This window comes from Chiloscyllium punctatum, chromosome 44, assembly GCF_047496795.1.
Source record: "Chiloscyllium punctatum isolate Juve2018m chromosome 44, sChiPun1.3, whole genome shotgun sequence".
Classification (NCBI taxonomy): Eukaryota; Metazoa; Chordata; class Chondrichthyes; order Orectolobiformes; family Hemiscylliidae; genus Chiloscyllium; species Chiloscyllium punctatum.
The window spans coordinates 7,335,525-7,354,717 of record NC_092782.1 but is presented as its reverse complement, the minus strand read 5'-3'; the positions used below and the strand labels follow the sequence as shown (position 1 = coordinate 7,354,717).

At 39.1% G+C, this 19,193-nt stretch overlaps 1 protein-coding gene across 3 annotated transcripts in view; it reads left to right on the top strand.

Annotated features, from left to right (window-relative positions):
- Positions 1-9,328, top strand: part of cwf19l1 (CWF19 like cell cycle control factor 1) — a 41,140-nt gene extending 31,812 nt beyond the window's left edge. For all 3 annotated transcript variants that reach the window (XM_072562157.1, XM_072562156.1, XM_072562155.1), the window contains exons 13-14: positions 3,825-3,922; positions 4,964-9,328. In XM_072562157.1, the coding sequence (XP_072418258.1) occupies positions 3,825-3,922; positions 4,964-5,108 (243 nt within the window). In that variant the 3' untranslated portion in view covers positions 5,109-9,328. The remainder of the gene's footprint in view (positions 1-3,824; positions 3,923-4,963) is intronic.
- Positions 9,329-19,193: the final 9,865 nt, after the last annotated feature.

Sequence of the window (19,193 nt, the reverse complement as noted above, 5' to 3'; positions counted from 1 at the left end):
GGGTGCTCTGCTTTCCTTCCACAGTCCAAGTATGTGCATGTTAGATGAATTAGTCAGGGGGAAATGTAACAGAACGGGTCTGGGTGGGTTACTCTTCAGAGGATCATTGTGGACTTGCTAGGCCAAAGGGTCTGTTTCTACATTGTAGGGATTCTAATTCTAATTTTACAGACAAAATTTCTGCTTGACTAGGTACAAGAAACGTGACTGCAATTTGACCAAATTGATCAGTGGTAATTATCTGGTTTGGTGCTGTTAGGTTACAACTGTTTTCAAAGACAAATTTGGGAGTCTTCAAAATGATTTCACAGCTTGTTTGTTAACAAAAAAAAAATTGCTATTTCATTCAAGACTTAACCCTTTGTTTAAATCTCTTGGTATTGAAAGTTCTGAGTTTCATTTTGTTCATCAATCTGTTTAAGTGGTGCATTCAATTTATTTAAAATATTTTACTGGCACAAAGTAGCATCAGTTCCATTTATGCAATGTTCCAGATGAACAGCTTATGCTCAAAACATCACTTCTGCTCCTCGGATGCTGCCTGACTGGTTGTGCTTTTCCAGCCCCACATTTTTTGATATAATTCCATTTATGTAATGTAGTAAAATATCTTGAGGATGTCTCTTCACATGAGCATCTTTCAAATGAGGTTTGAATGCCCCACATACGTTGGTAGGGCAGATGCACAAAAAGTTTGATTTTTCCCTCCCTGGAGATGAGGAGGAAAGTGGCAAGAAGGACAAATGATTGGTTAAGATACTCCCTTGTACCCTCAACAATTAAGTACTGGGTGAGAAGGCCTATTGGCAATCTTTCTCAACTTGGCACAGGTTAAGGCCCTTCAAGTGGTCAGTTAATGGCCTGACCTCATCCCTGGTCCCATCATCTGCCTTTTCATTAAAATGTGTAAAGTGGTTTGTTCACCATTCCTAGGGGTGTGGAACTTCCATTTACCCAGTCCATGGTGGGCATTGGATGGGAAAGCAAAAGGGTAGCATGTGACAGCCAATCTCTGTCCTTGGCTTTGACAACCCTCTTCCGGCATCCCACACTCTGCAATACTTCCCAAAAATGCCCTTCTTGTTAGTTTACCCCATCATGGTTTCACAGCATGACCCTCCAGCAACAGTCTCTAGGATCCAGAAACTACTGGCTTCTGATTGGCTGGCAGCCTCGGGTGAGATGGAATTTCTGTGGGGAGACTCCATGATTGGACAAAAGAACCTGAACCTCTCAAGTTGGTGCTTAATCCTGTGAACTCCTCACTGGCAGGGGGCAGAAAGTTAGTCTCCCTGAAATCATATCCCCATGCTTTTTACAACTTTTGAGCTGAGGTGTTGTTTTGTTCAATAGGGTTTTATATGCTGCAGTTAATATCTTGCAGCAAGTCTGCTTTCCCAACCTCTCAAAACTGCAAAGGTTCTCATTTATTCAATGCCTCACTTAGAGTTATAACCTCCATGTTTAAATTCCTATTATGGTTTTGCACCCATCTTGCTTTCTGCAAAATCACGTCTACACTTCATCCAGCTTTTAGGACTTAGCCTTCATCTGTTTCTTTCCACTGATGCTGGTTACTTATGCATTCTTTCATCCAAGCATTAGTGAATATGCCTTTGCCTTTCTATTAACTCGTGGTATTAAATTCCCTATTGAAAACTTTCTACCTCCCACTTTAAAAGTCATATTTTTGGTAAGCCCTCCAAACACCTTTGGTTCAGCCACACTTCTGACACATCTTCCTTGGTTCAGTCCCTGTTTTATATCTCTTGGAAGTGCCGAGGGATTTTTCTCTATTAAAGGAGTCCTTTAAATGAAAATTATTTCATTTGTCTCTTTTTTAAATATATTGCACTGTAGGACATTTGTACAGGACGTTTTTTTTTTGTACATCTATTATTTGTGTTAATACAACTGACCAAATGCCAACACGCAATACACTACAATTGTTCTAAATGTTGCAGTACAATTTGTGAAGTTCCACAGTAGAAAATATTTTAAGTGACGAGAGGAAGGAATTTTACATTTCATTAGTCAAAGTAAGTAGTGTTTCACTTGGATTTTTGTTGAATTATCTTTTTAAATTTTTTTTGCCAGTTTAGGATTTGGTTTTCAGTAACTGAAAGTTCAGATAATAAAATGTTTTTAAAAATAGTACTCATGATAGATAACCGCTTTTGTAGAACGGTGTAAATTAGGTTTGTACGTTTGTATGTGTTGTAATGGAAAAAGTTTTAGGTTTCGATTACTGGAAGATTTCCAAGATGCTTTTCTTAGAAAGTTGCAACAAACATTGCTGCACCTGTTTCTGAATGACGCTTGTAGGCCATGTTGGTAACTATCTTGGAAAGCTGCAAACAGATTGGTGTATTTAGCAGCTAATGGACCTATGCCCATGGAAAAATAATTGTCACCCTCTATTGTGTAATATTATTGTTGTGTTTGTCACTGTAACAGATATTTCTTGAAGTTTCATGAAAATTTGATGTAGAAAGCCGTAAATAGTGTTTTTTTGGCAAACATGCATAGTGAGTGGATGTGTTTTTTAAATTTATTCAGGAGATGAGAGCAGGCTAGGCCACCCTTCCTAGTTGCCTTTGAGAAGGTGGTTGTATGCTGCCTTTCTCTGGTAATTCATACCACGCACTAACCACACTGTTTGGAAAAAATATGTCCCCTGTGTTATTTTTCAATATTTCTGTCTTGCCTTAGAATATAACTCCAAGTTTTGAATTCCCCTCACCTTAGGGAACAAAGACCTTTTCTTATTCATCTCATCCATTCCCTTGGTGATTTTTTAAACCTCTGAAGTCACCTGTCAACCTCCTGTGCTCCAGTGAAATAAATCAGCCTATGCAGCCTGTTTTTGTAACTCAAACCCTCAGTTCCCATCAACATTCTGGTAAACCTTTTCTGAACCCTTTCAAATTTAATAATATCCTCCTATCAGGGCAACCAGAAATGCACAGAGTACTCCAGAAGAGTCTTCACCAACAACCTTCAACATGATGTCCCAACTCGTATACTCAAATGTCTAAGCAATGAAGACAAGCGTGCTAAATGCTGTCGGAAAACAACCCTATCAACTTGTTTCGCAAAATTTCAAAGAATTATGTGCCTGAACCCCTAGGTTTGTCTGCTCTATAAAACCGCACAGAGCCCATCCATTAATTTTGTAAATCCTGCCTTTGTTTGTTTTGTTTTACCAAAATGCAATATCTCACACTTATTCTAATTAAACCTCATCTACCACTCCTTAGCCCATTGATCCAATTGATCAAGATCTCTTTGTAATCTTAGATTACCACCTTCGTTGTACATTATCATGCCAATTTTGGTATCATCAGCAAATTTACTAGTCCAAAGCATTTATATAATTAACAAACAAAAGTGGGCCCAACACCAATTCCAGTGCTCACAGGCCTCCAAAAACAAACCCCTCCTACTGTAAAGCCAATTTCAATTTGTGCTAATGTACATAGTCAAGCATTTTGCACAAAACCGGTTGTGAAATCTCTGCAATTCTGCTGTCTCTATGTCTCAGTAGTGGCTTGAAAAAGATGAGAATGTATGGGCTCTTTTAGGGCTATAAATTAGTTTCAACCTCCATTTTACTCGGCCGTTGCAACAAAAATCTGGGTTAGATGACTGTAGACTTCAAGGTGAAAGGTCTAGCTCACTCCCAGTTATTAAAATGCTATTTGACATTGCCTCAACTTAAAAAATGTTTGTTCCACAAATTGTTTGAAAGATGAAAAATACCGAAAAAATTACGATCCAGCTGTATGTAACTTTTAAGTAAATCCATTTTTTGTGTTTTGCAGATAATTCAACCTGGATCAGCATATTTTTATGTTGAGCTAGACAGTGGAGAAAAATTGTTGCACCGAATCAAGAAACACTTTCCTTTACAGTTTGGCAGGTAAGAGCAGGCAATCAAGTGGTCTTAGGGGTGTGTCATTCTAATGACCTTTGTGTTTTGTATTGTAGCTACCTGAATTGGATCTGAACAGTCTTCATCACAATGAATTTTACCAATCAGATAGTTCTGTGTTCAATTAGATGAAACCAACATTTAACAACTTAATGTAGTAGTTTCATGATTGAAAATAACATTCATGCTGCCTCGCAGCTCCAGGATCACAGGTTCGATTCCAGTCTCTGGCAACTTTATGGAGTATGCATGTTCTACCTGCTTCTGTTTTGGTTTCTGTCCACACTCCAAACAGATTTTTTTATGCACAGGGTGGTTCACATGTAGAATGAACTTCCTGAGAAAGTGGTGGATGTGGGTACAATTACAGCGTTTAAAAAGCATTTGGATAGATACATGAATGGGAAAGGTTTGGATGTGTATGAATATGTCTCATCAGCAGGGGCTTATCCCAAGTAGATTTCGAGCAGAATTGAATAACACTGGTTTTCTTTTTTAGAGAATGCCCTTTACAAACTGTGTCAAAGAACATTCCACATCCTCTAAAATGAGGTTTCCTCATTGAATTTAAAATGGAGAAGTAGCAGTTGGATGCTTGGTTGATAGCAGATTGCAAGAGCTTGGAAATGGTGTTGGAGATAACATTAAGCAGCATTTGGCCACAAACTCAAGTTTAGCTCTTAAGACTAATTATTTTGTGGAGAACAGCACCACCTATCTTATAGATGTGAAGTTGTGAGCTCTTGAGACAATAAACAACTGTACCCACCTTTCTTAGGCAACATGCTTTAGGATTTGGGGTGGAGAGATCGTAATCAGAAATGAATAAATATCTAATTTTGGCAACTAGAGTAAAAAGGTAGTTCTTCATATTATACATATAAGACTTCTAAAGCATTGTACAGTTGCGTGTTTGTTTGTTCTGTTTGCCCAGCAAGCTTTGTCAAGTAAATAAAGTGAGATTTATTATTTGTTGCAGCAATGTTTACTCTATGGTTTGTTAACCATGTTCTTTTATCAATTTCTTAGAGAGGTTTTGGCAAGTGAAGCTGTCCTAAATATGCCAGATAAAGCCAACTGGAGGGAATGTAAATACAGCCGAGAAGATGAAGAAGAATTTGCTAAGGTTTTCAGGAATGGTTTTCAACCATATGATTTTTCATTGCTTGACTAACTTAAGATTATATTGCATTTAAATTATTTTGAATGCTTTCAATAGCACAGGTTGATGTAATCTCAGAATTGTTTACTTTGATACAGATATATATTTTCATCTACAGAACTGCAGTTGTGAACATTCAGTGGACCTTAGAAAATAATGTATATAATTGTTTTCTGATTAAACTCACAACAAAATGAATCTGATATTTTACAAACATTTTTAAAATTTAGTCCCTCTCCTTCCACTCAATAAGAACATTTTTTTTAAAGTTGCTATTGAAATGTGGTGGCTCAATGTGATTCTGGAAATTGCAATTTTTACTTATTGGGTGATAGATGTATTTTTACTACAATTTAAATTAAATTGTATGGATTTGTTTTTTAGGAAAACGGTGTACAGTCTGTGCAGTAGATTTGTTGATATATTTTCCCAATTCATGATTCATGTGATTTTGATGAAACAATCCATTTTAGGTATTTTGTTACATGTCCAGTGCAAAGCCTTTGTAAGATATTTTAGTACACTTCATGGGATACATGTAACTGTAATGATCAGAAACATCCACTTAAGTCATTTACTTTTCTGTTCTTAATAGTGAATTAAAGCTTTAGTGAATGTGACATTATTCAACACAGTTTATAGACTCTGTCCTGCTCACTTTCCTAACTAGTTTTCGCATTCTTTTGTAAACTTTTCCTATTTTGGATATATCATAAAAATGAAAACATTTTAAATTGCAGACTTTCAATATTACAGCCAAATAGTTGAATATGTAAAATGTTGACATTAAATCATAACTATTCCAACACACAAATCATAACTATATCTCTTTGCACCACCTTTCTCGTTAACCCACGAAATAAGAAAGGCGCCATCTTTGTTCTCTGCAGTCCAGTGTGTTTTTCCTTCTGTATAATACATTCTAACTAGATTAGTTCTGATGTAGAATTAAACTCTACTTTGTGACCAGACATCCTCAAACTGTAACTATTGAAAGGAGAAAATGTTCTGTTCAAACTCTGTTTCATTTGGGATATGCAATAAAGCAGACAGACCTATTCTCTTGGGATGTTAATCAACCTAGTAGGGACTGTATTGTTCAAATAGTGGATTGAATTTAATCCCTGCCCTAAGGTTAGTTGGAGGTAGGGAGATATTTAAACAGGTAGGAAGGTGCCAGAAGCTGACTCTGTCTCTGCTCTGGGATTGGAGGTCTTGTGTATATATTGATTCTGCCCTGGTGCTAGTTGAGGCTTTTAAGTGGGCAGTGAAGGCCTTATCCTGTTGCTACTAGTTTTCAGCCTTAAGCAGACGAAGTAGATGGGTCACTGTATGGGGAGCTCTTTCATTGCCTGATCAATACGCTTGACATCAAGAAGGGCCACACACTGCCACTGCTTTATCTTATTGCAGACCCCCGTCCTATCCTTTCTTACCTGTTTTTCTTCGGTCCTTTCGTAAACCTAGACTTCCTTTGCTGTGTTGCTGACGTCTGAATCTGAGGCCAGCAGCTCCCCCAAGATTGAATTACTTAATGGCCACCCATATGTCTATATTTGGTACTTAATTCTAGCTGTCCTCACCCAAAGGAATTGTTAAGATTCCTACTGGTTCTTCAGGCTGAGGGAGAGACATTTGTCACCTCAATTAAGTATTGTCCCATATGTTTAGTTGGAAGTATATAATCCTGTCCTATTTTTCATTTAGCTCATGGTACTACTATTAGCAGTTGAGCTTATAGTGACTTCAAGAATGCTGGCTGAAGCTTATTTTCAGTGTTGAATGTGCCTTGAAGAAAATCTATATCTGTGGCAATGAATCCTGTCAGTTGTCATGTTGAGATGCATGACAGAATTAGGTATCACTATCGGCAGTCCCTTGCAGATGAGGATGACCCTCTTCCATTCTCGAGGTGAGTCCATACGTGGCTATACAGACCAATGTGGCTACCACAAGCTCTGTTACACTTGGAGCAGGTGGTGGTTATAGGAAAGGGTGGATGGGGGATTGGCAGCGTACTCCTACTCCTTTCCATGCTTTTGCCTGGCTTCCATTTTTTCCCTGACAGCATGTCTTGAGATGCTTGACATCTTTCTGGATGCTCCTGCACTTTGGATGGTCTTGGGCCAATAATTCCCAGGTGTCTGTAGGAATTCCATATTTCACCAGTGAGGCCTTGAAAGGATCACTGAAGCGCTTCCTCTGTCCTTCTGGGGTTTGCCTGCTGTTTTGAAGCTCCGATCACAAGTGAGGCAAGGATCATCTCGAAGTTCGCATCATCTCTCTCTGTCTTTTATGCTTTTCATAAGTGGCATGGTAAGGTTCACATGAGGCAGTGCATGATGCCAATTGATACACAGTTTGAACATTTTGTTAATGCCACAACTTGCCTCATTAATATTCAGACAGTCACCGTGCCAAACAAAAGATGTCAGGAAAACTCGACTGGGAAACCAGTGTGTGTATTTAGTGGAGTTAACTCTTTGCTCAGAATGACCACTGGCCACTGTCTATCTCAGGACACATCCACAGCCACCCTTTGTGAATGGACATTGGTTTCTGGAATTTGCAATTCTCCTGGCACCTCCTGTCTACCTTGGCAGGCTGCTTAAGGCACAATCGGCATCGTAGGATGCAGCAGTAACTACTATTGAGAGGTCTGCTACAAGGATGGATAATGTTTACAAATAGGTACCGAGCTTGTGGATTGGACCAGGCTACATCTCTGGGCTGCTCACTAGCCCTCTAAGCACTTGCTCATGCAGCACCTATTCACATGCATGTACCATCCATGCCTTGCTGTGTGCCATGCTACAATTGTTACCTCAGCCAGCGGCAAAGGCTCTCATTACTCAAAGGCTCCCATTTTTAGGGACTCTGGCTGAGGCGCACATCGGCTGTTGTAAGTACTGAACTGTCCTTGGATGAGTAGGGATGGAGGTATCATGATGAACAGCACACTAAGCACAATAAGCCTGCATATTAAACACACTTGATGTAACCAAAAGGCCATATCGGAAACTGGTAGAGGATTGTTCTCAGTACGATTGGGCGGGATGGGAAAGCTTGTCTGTCAGAGGGTCCTATAGTTATAGCAGTCTGCACATAGTCTAGGGCTTTGTCATTGTTTATCATCTACTTGGATGGCTGACTGTCAGGGAATCTATTCAGAGCATTTCAGGCAGCACCACATTTGGTGCTGTAGAGCTATTATATGCAGTAAGGGGATTAGTTTATCATTAATAAGAGCTATGAATACAGCAGTAAGAGATTTGGTCAATCATGTATAGGCTTTGTTAGTTGAAGTATGTTAGAGGTCTGCTATGAATACAGTCCTGAGTGTCCTCCATTGGTCTTTCAGGAGGGTTAAATTGGAAGTGGTGGGGCAAGGAGCTTTCCAGGTGGTGAGGAGGATCAAGAATAGAAAGTGCATAATAATCAAGGCTAGGGAGGAAGAAGCAGGGGCATTTAAAATAGTGGGGATAAGAATGGTGACAGTGAAACTTAAGACAATTCTGAAAGAATTGAACTTTTCTTTCCTCCTGTATTGGTGAAGTACACATGAGACAATCTGTTTTCTATATTACCTTTTGCCAAGGATATGTTTATGGGATGTTGTGATATTCAAGTTTACACAAAATACAATACACATCAACAAATATTATACCCCAGAGAAGTAGGGATACAAACATAAGGCACCCAAATCTCATTGGAATCAACAACAATATATAAAACCATACATAATTCCTATGCAGGTCACTGTTTCCCTGAAAAAGAGACCGTAATGACCTAAGTACATAGGGGCTGTTACAATTCCTTCTAAGGGCAGAATTAAACAGTGGGCAAAAGCCCAGAATATGCAGCTACAAACACCTTGCGCATCACCTGCAACCAGGCATAATGTAAAGCAGTCTACAAAACACAGCACAACCGAGAAAAGACATATAGCTGAAAACTACCCAACACGACCCAGCACGTGGTCACCCTTCAGGCTTTCCAGCTACCCCGCCTGCCCAATGGCCTGTGCCTACCTTCCATTGTGCAGACCGGCTGAGGGCCGTCCAAACCCTGGCATTGTCCAGACTGTGGAATGGGATGTTACTATACTGGAATGGATAGTTACCATATCTACCATATCTGTTAAATTTTCCAACAGTTGAATTATTCCAAGTTCTTGTTTTGTTGTATTTTAACTATAATGTTTGAATAAATTGTGTTTTTCCAAACATCAAGTAGTTTGATGAATCAAATTGTATCTGGAACACATTCATTGTTAAAATAAGAAAAGGTTAGGTTGTAGGCTCCCTTAATCTGTTGTGAGAGGGCCTGGTCTGGTTCATTACAGACAGTGTCAATTTGATGGCTAAAATTGCAGGATCCATGTTTGCTGGGCAATAGTGTGTTGTCTGAACCAAAACATGGCTCATCCATTTGCAAAGTGCAGCTATATTGGATCAGCAGTTGTTACATTGGCCATTTCACATAGATTTGGAATGAGGGCTCTTGAGCACAGTGATCGTGTCCCTCAATAAAAAGCCCACTTGCTGTAGATCATAAACTCATCTAAACAGGTTAATTAAGAAATACCTGTGCATTCAGATTGAGCAAGCTTAGAGGTCACAAGCTGATTAAAGGTGTTTTGCTGCATGCAGTTGATGCTTGCAAATTGAACTGGGCCTGTTAATAATGTTAAAGTTCAGAGTGATGACTCTACGAAAGGCCAGTGCTGGCTGAAATGAGATCACTATTAGTTGCACCTCCAAGTGTCTTGTATGAACCATACCAGTTTGAGTCCTCATCTATTTGGTCAGAGTAACAATTGTGCTGAGTGTGGTGTGAGGTTTAGTGTTTGTGGCTGTGCGGTTGAAAGGGTGGTGTTGCAGTACAGGCAGTCCGTTTTCACTGATATGGTGGTCACTCAGCCAGAGTGGCAGAGCTGGAATGTCAGTGGCCAATGGAGGCATGTCCCCTATTATCTGCATCTAGCATGTCTCACTACGGTGGTGTGCAGAGCCTTCATTTACAAGGTACACCACTAATTACTGTTCTGAGGTCGAAAAACCTGGCGCTATAAGCCAGGCAGAGCCTCAATAACACCTGCTTCCAATTGAAGAGAGCAGAGTGCAGCATACAGTCATTGACTGATATTTTGTTGCTCGTGATACCCAAAACTCGTGGTATTGTTGGGGCAAAGTTCAGACTCTATTTGCTTTATTTCTGTTTCTTTTTGCTTTCCATAAGTAAAAACTAATGTTTGTGATTGTACTTGTCTGATTGCCTGCGTGTTTGTGATGTCTGACAATGGGAAGCTACAGTGGACATTGGAGGCACAGTAATATTAACTGAGAGGGATGTAGTTGGGATAGGTACAGTGTGTGGTGTGATGGTTAAATGATGATTAGGGTGAGAGAATGGGGTTGTATATGTGATGAAGTGTCAACCATATGTGCTGTGAATAGCATAACTTTATCATTGCTGTGCTATAACATTCCTGGTAAGGGGCAATGCCAGATTGCAGTGCTCATCCAGGTGCACAATAGGCATTTAAGGATGGCTCGAGACACAAGGGATGCTGATATTTTGGTGGATATCCGACGAGTGGCAAGTTGTTCCGGGAATGATGTGCGATAAGGTAGGCTGCAGTCAGACATGAGAGAGTTCATAGGGACAGGGTGGGCAATTTAATGAGGTGAGTTTGTTAAGAAAGGGTGAGAAGTCTTGTTAGCCCTGTCAGCAAGAAATACTCCAAAAAATTCGATGTAACTCAGATCTTGCCAAAATGAAAACATAGGATTTAACTCATGGTTCCCAGAGTAAAAAGAAAAGTGATGCACAAGTGGCTGAATTCAGGAGTTGAGTAATTGGGAGTTAAAAAACTGTAGGAGATTACAGACACAAGAAGCAACTGGGCAAGTCCATACTGGATTTAAAATGTGAGGTGAGAGTCAGTCCTTATTTTTAGACCTGAAGACAGAAATCAAACATTTCAAAGATGTCCAACTTCACAGAAAGCAATGAAGAATTGATCCCTTAAGTTTGTCTGCATTTTTACTAATGAGCCATTTCTATGGGTTTGGACAAAAGGTAACAACTTATTGTTCCTTATGCCAAGTATGAAGCTAAATACCCAATGACATTACTACTGAGAAAAGGGCACAATAAGTTCATGTGAACATTGTCACCACCAAGACGCATATAATTTTAAATGCATATATTCAACCAAAACAATTAGATTGGGTAGGTAAATTATCATTAAGTTTAGAGAAAAATGGTTTCTAACTATTGCAGTTAAAACATCAGAACAAGAGCATCAGATGAATTTGAAGTACCAAATAGACACCAGTCTTCCTGTAACATTATGAGCTACCCAGAGCTATGAGATGTTACACCACATGGTAATCCAAAATGAAATCCTTGATGGTGAAGTTGGGACAGTGATGGAATGATCATATCCCCAGGAGGGCAAATTAATCTGAGAGTCCAGTGCTATGACAATATAGAATATTTGGAATTTCAGATAATAGTAACAATGCTAAAGGAGAAGCAAGACAAAAGCTCAGACTAATAAATACCAGAAAAGATTGTGATTAGCAGGCCACATCAATTGTTCAACCGATAATTAAATAGAATATGAGGGGTTTAATTGCAAGACCACAATATCAACTTAATGCCAAAGTAAAAAGAAATTAAAAGATTGCCTTTAATTGTCAGAAACGACTAATACAAGTAAGTTAAAGGGATGTCTAAGGCAACAGCATACATCAGCAGAGAAGCTTTCAAACCTGAACCAGAGGCACACAATTCTAACCAGCAAGTGTTGGAGGAAAAAAAACCGATAACCCACATCTGTACTGACACCAACAATGCACTGGCTAAAGTCAGCATGAAGGATTCTCCTTCTCAACCTTGCCCTTCACCTGAGGTGTGACGTTCTGGTTAAATCAGCTCTAGTCATCTCTGTCTAATGAGACAGCAACCCTATGCTCCTCTGGGACTATGACAACTTTTAACACAAGTACACAAACACTTTAAAGATCATGTGTGCTATGAGTATAAATAAATGAACAAGCCTGGAACCATCTAAAATAACAAAATGTTGTTAATACATGAGAACCTTTGATAGCGTAATGTGTAACCTGATAACTCAGTTACATAATGTGTTTGGAAAGTTGTTTTTCTTGTGAAAAGAAGGGTGTTTGGGCTGAAATACAAACATGTACAAATCTGTTCCTGAGTCTGTTTGCAAGTGGATTTGTACGAAGTTGGAAGAGTATACAGAACAATACAAAATAGCCATTCCTAAGTTAAGAAATGATCGTATGTTGGATATTTAAAATCACAGTCCTATATAGAATCACATTTGTAAGTATGAGTGATTGTAAGTTGAACATAAACCGGAGACCTCTGTAGTCAAGACTGTGGTCCTAGGTCACTATACAAGCATTCACAGGGCTGTTCCTTCATCAGGATTTTAAATAAACCTGTTGAACTATAACCTGGTGTCGTGTGATTTATGACTTTTTTCCACACAGGTCCAACATCTGCATCTCCACATCATGATAATCCATGGAGTCTTTGGTATGCATTTCAATTATAGATTCCAATATATTTTGGAAGGTAAATCATGCAGAACTGGAGACATGTGACTTGTGAAAGAGGTCAAATTTTCAGACAAAGTTTGGAATCATTATTTGTAATGTGTAAGATCAAAAGTAGAACATAAATGCTCAACTGAATATTTTTCCACCAGTCATGCATTTTTTCAGAAGATTCATTAAGTTTAATGCTTACGTGCAGTTAAAGAAAATTGTCAATTTATAACTTTTATGCTGATATCAGTGGACTGAAGGCCTTCATTACTTCAAATATACCCTGAGCTCTACAGAGAACTGAATGCTATTTCGTGTTTCTAATTTGTCTCACTATGACTAAACAAAAGTTTATTTTAAGGAATTAGCCACTTTGGTTAATTAATAAGATAATCAAATCCTCAAGCAACCATTCTTACAGAGTTTTTTTAGTGGCTATGTTTAATTTACATTTGTCTTTGAACACTTTAGATCCATTTTTGGAGGATGATTAATATTTTGCTTTGTTTGCATTCTTTGAAAAAGGGAATTAAACTTTGATAAAAGCAATGACAGCATGAGAAAGTATATTCTAAATTTAGAAAGTAACATCTATTCATATGTGCGTTGGGACAATTATTTGGATGATAAAAATTCTAGAACTAATTAAACCTTGGAGAATTATGTTCCATCAATAGAGATGTGTACTGATGGAGCTCAGGAGAGTTTGTGCTTTCTTTTACTGATATTGTATCTACTTAATTTGTCTTAATATTAGCTCTCAAAATATTAATCACTACATTTACTGCCTGTGTGGTAAAATGTGTTTGTTGGTGATTTTAATATAGAGATGAAGGAAAGGCAAAGCACTGCAGATGCTGGAAATCTGTAACAAACACAGAGAATATTGGAGAAACTCAGTGCGTCAGTGGCAAAAAAAAAAGTGAATGTTTCGCGTCCAGAATGACTTCAGCATTCCCTGAGTTTGTTTACTGCGATATAGCTGTTGAATCTGCATAAAGCAAAGTATTGAGGTTTAACTCCTTTGCTTTCAGTTGAAATCATTCAATTGGAATTGTGAATGTTGTAAACCATGACAGCGTTAGGAGACAGCAAAAGAAACTCGTATCTTGCTCAAGTGTGTAATGGACTCTATCACTTGACATTAGACCATTTCTGATTTTCTTTTCCAATGACATGGACCAGTTTCACCCTCAGTAACATCCATCCCTCATCCCCTATTTCTAGCTCCCTCTAATCCATGATCCACCACTAACAATAATCTTATAGATTTCCCAACATACACAAGCATAATTTCCAGTTCTTTCACACGTTGGCTCCTCAAGTAGAGCTACTGAACTGAATCCTATATTTTATTGCTTCATTGTCAGTTTCATGACGTTTCATAGAGGATTCTCTCTGCAAAACATAGTGAGATCTCTCATTATACCTTAACTAAACTCATCTCACTATCTATCTACCTAGTGCTGTGGCACACCCTCATCCAATTCTAGCCCTATCCTACCACTCTTAGCTTCCACAAAAACTCACTGGATCTCTGCTGAAAGAGGGACATCCTGGTACCTTGCACCATATTTAAAAGGCTGGTGTATACCAAGACAAACACTGGCATTTTGAGGGTGACCTACTCACTAATGGACAGTCACTCTGAAGGTGTCAGAGAATGGGTAACTGGTGCCACGATTCTCCCAACAGGGACCTGGAGGTTGTACTGAATGGAGTGGTAGAAGAGATGGGAGTCTCATTCCCAAAGCATTATCAGAGGTTTCTGTGCAAATTAGTGTGGTCACAAATGGTGTGGAGGAGCACCTAAGGGTGCTGCAAGAAATTTAATGACATCTTGGTTCTGTCAGAGTAAGTGCCACACTGTTCTTTTTGCTATCTTTCACTCTATTCCTATGAACTGCACCCACATGCCACAAAGGTTCATTTTCTACCACTCTCACCATTGCCTGCAACATCTTCTCGCACTCATTTTTACTCCCTCACATTGCGAACACTGTATGGCCTATGCAGTGCCTCCTCACTCAACGAGGACACCTCACCAACTGCACCAGCACTAACACCCATGTCACCCACTTTCTTTCCACTCAATCCATCCCTTCTACTCATTTCAGGAGAAAACAGCCAATAATGGGGTCTGTAAGGGAGGAGGGGTGCTCGACATTAGACTGCTCACCCCCACTGAAGAGATAGTCCTCATATTAGAAGACCAGGAGTACTCCTGAAGGGATACTGAGACACCCAAATCCCAGCAACCAAGCAAATACCATTCTTCATTCCACCGCAACTCCCACAATAACACCACTGTCAGGGTTATGTATCATATACCACTTCTCTAACCATTGACTGCAATGCCTTCTGTCCTTGTATCTTGCAGGTACCAGTGGGATACCATCTCTGTAGAGAAACAGGCTGTCTCATCTTTGACGTCTGAGGAAGGGAGCATGGATGAGTCTTAGGAAGTGTCAACAGCCCCAACAGCTCAATGGGAAGGTGGCATTTCAATACCTTGGAGGCATAAGCTGGTGAGCACCTCACTGCAACAGCAGCCTAGGAGGAAATGCAATATCTCACAGATACTCGGAGGACTGCCTCAGATCAGGCTCCTGCTCTTGGAAAAATGAGTGGGGAATCTGATCGAAACATATGAAATGTTAACAAAGCCGAACAGGCTAAATACAGGAAGGATATTTCCCCTGGTTGGGAAGACTAAAACCAGAGGACACAGTCTGAGGATGCTGGGTAAACTGTCACAAGACTGAGATGAGGAAACATTTCTTCACTCAAAGAACAGTGGATTTCTTGACCTCAGAATGCTATGGAGGCCAAGTAACTAGGTATGTTCAAGAAAGTGTTAAATATATCTTTAGATTAAAGGCATCATATGAAATGGGGAGTAAACAAGAATACAGCAATGAGATAAAGGGTGAGACATGATCATATTGAATGGCAGAACACGCTCAAAGGGTTGAAAGGCCTACTCCTACACCTAGTTCCTATGATAACTCCAGGCTGAAGGGGACCCTGTAGTGTTGGTATTCAGGGACTTTATCAGAATGCTCGGGGAGGAACAGGAGCAGCAGACAGCTATGCAGGAGATAATGGATCTGATTACCTAAAGGTTGCAGGAATATGGCTCCGATGTGGTGACCCAGCTGCTACAAGCATCCACTGGCATCTGTGGACAGGTTGGTGCCTTGGAGAGCCAGGGCTTGCACCCTCTGCTAGATATGTATATGTCCCTGTTTGAGTTCTTGTAATCAAAGTCTCCCTCTAATTATCAAAATAAACTATCAAATTTCAGCCATTTCAGATTAGCTAAAGGTTTTACAAAAAAAACTTTCGTGATTGTATTCAAAAATGAAAAGAACAATTTAATGCATACAATAAGTTAGGTGTATGAAACATACTTCCTCATTTTTGTTTCAAGCATTTGAACATTAGACATTTCAGTTACTGCGAAATAGGGAGACAATGATTTTTAGAAATGCAGAATAATTTGTGGAAAGAAATTGTGCCACACAATTGTGCCGCAGGGCAAAAGTGAGGACTACAGATGCTGGAAACCAGAGTCTAGAAAAGCACAGCAGGTCAGGTAGCATCCGATGAGCAGGAAAATCGACGTTTCAGGCAAAAGCCCTTCATCAGGAATGGAGGCAGGGAGCCTCACACAATAGTGACACCCCAGCAGTGGCTCTTAACATCAGAATTCTCATAACAGCTAATGGTATGAGTTACCTGTATTGAGAAAGTCATTGCGTTTTAGTGGTTCACCTCTCAATGTAGGGAAATTTTCAAACAAGTTTCAATAAAGTAAGCATGTAACAAAAGGATAAAGGTACCAGTATATTTTGAAGAGATGCTTAGCAAATGTTGAATACACTGCTTGGTCACAATTAACTTTAAAACATGATCTTACACTGTTTTTGAAATAAGTGCTAAAATATCTGGAAAATTAATACAATTAAGATGCTAATACACAGTTATGATTTCTTAATCTTGTAAAATAGGAGAATCATTGCATTTTTGTTGATAAACTCACCAGCAGGTGGCATCAGAAGTTCATGTAACTATAACTATACAACTATATGGAGGTCTAGCGTTTGGTTAGTGTATTTATCTTAGTTGCTTCATTTCAATTATATACTTTTTCCCACATTGTTTAATTCAAACTATTGGGCAATTCAGTTTTTACACAAAAATGACTTCAAATTAGCCAATAAAATCGCAAAAGAAAATACGTAAACTTTGTTGTCACACAATACGAAAGATTGATAATATTAAAAGAGCGGTAGCTGTAAGGCACTAAATCAGAGGCATGAAGTCATTCCAGAATGAGTCAGGGATGTCACTTTGGCGGTGAAATAGGAACAAAGTTGCATTGTTCTGTATGCATTACATTGGGCCATGTTCCACATGAGCCTTCTCCCACCTTCACATCACCTAATAAATTCTGCAACATTTTGTACCACTTGCCATCAAAACCAACTAATTTACCTCAATACAATCTTTTCAATACTGCCAATTTAATGTGTAACCCATATTCCCTAGATTGAGGCCTGTCTTGTTTTTCATGGTGTTTGTCAATCAAGAGTTACATCACAGGGGAGTCTCAGTACTGCCTACCGGTATAGTAATACCTTACTGTGATAAAATGTTTGAACCAGATCAATTTATTGGAGTAAGGATGAGAAGTCTTGGTCTAACAAGATGTTGATGGCTTTGCTATTAGTGTGCAACCTGAAGTACCAATGATTCAGTGATTGCAGCACAAATCCATAGTTCTTTCCATGGAAAAATGTTGAACAGAATAAAGCATCATCTCATTGGGGAAAAAATAAACTGGAAAAGACCCACTTCAGTCTGTCTCCCAAGATCAGAAAGTAAACAAGTGCTATTTTTCACGAATAACTCAGCAATTGAAACAATTTGCACATTTTTCAGGAACATTGCAAAGTTATTCACATACTGTATCCTCCAAATGCACACTGGCTTTAAGCATGTTGATGAAACTAATAGCCATTTAAGAAGTTACATTTACAACTACAGTATGCAAACATAAACATTTCCACTGGTAGGTCACTTTCTGTAACAAGCTCTTCCACCTGTTCCAATTCATTCTGCCAGACGATAGGCAGAGAATGCAGAGTGAAATATTAAGGCTATCACCTCTTTCAAGGAACTCTTTTAAAGTAACTTTGCTTTTCAGAGCAAACTTTATCGACATTTGTCTTTCTGAATTTTACTAATTAGTGCTCACATCATGTTTATACTTTTAAACAACTTAGATTAGTAATTTATACACATACAGTTAAAAAGTCTTTTCTCTCTCTTTTTACAGTATTGATTCAGGCCAGTAGCCAATTTGCATTTTGTGCTCTTCAAGTTGCCTAATGCAATTTTTAACAACCTTCACTAAAGTGTATGCAAAGTCCTGAAGTACTAAAAGGCAGTATTTAACTGCAAGTTTTATTTCTCCTGCACAACTAAATATATTGCAGTTTATGTATCAATCAAAATTCAGGCCCGTTTGAATATAACCTTTCTTCAGTATTATATTGGAGCATCACCATCGACCCATAAACCCAAAGCTTTCAAATTCTAGGTAAAAGTGTTACCACTCATTAGGACTTTGATATCTGTATGAATATATATTTTCCAAGTCTTCATTTAAACAATGAGTGTAACAATTTGTAATTACATGTCACATTCATAGTTAAATGTATATTGTCATAACAGTGGATTACAATTCTGGATTACTTAGACAGTTTGAGCATAATTGCAATGTGTGTCTATAAGAGAGGGCAAACAGCCAAAAAATGACTAGACATAAATACAGTGACTGTCTGACAAAGCCTGTCAGGAACCATGGTGTGTCGCATCTGTAAGATGCCAAGGGAATATCAACCTGCAACCCTTCAAAGGAGAGATGCAATTCAAAACAAACTGAAGTGTGCCCTTTCATGGCTACAGACAAATGAGGGAATGACTGTGCCTCTCAGGAGAAAGTCTGTGCATTATGTACCAAACTGTTGACATGTGTTTTACCCTCCCAAGAATGCTTAACAAGTGGCTTTAAATCCAATAGTATCCCCTGGTTTGTATGTGATAATGGGCTGATGTTCTAGTGTGGACTAGCTTGACATGGGTGGTGTGGTGGCTCAGTGGTTAGCATGGCTGCCTCACAGTGCTAGGGATCCAGGTTCAATTTCACCATTGGGTGACTGTTTATGTGGAGTCTGTGTGGGTCTCCTCTCACAGTCCAAAGATGTGCAGGCTAGGTGGATTTGCCATGGAGGTTACAGGGGATAGGATGGGTCTGAGTGGAAAAATCTTCAAAGGGTTGGTGTGGGTTTGATGGGCCAAGTGGCCTGCCTCCACGCTATTGCGATTCTAGGAAGTTAACATCTTGAGAGAACCTGATAGATACCCTATGCTGCAAGAAAAGAGATTTTTCTCTTGAGTACTGGAAACCAGCTAAACCGATGAAGTTACCGTTGAAGAG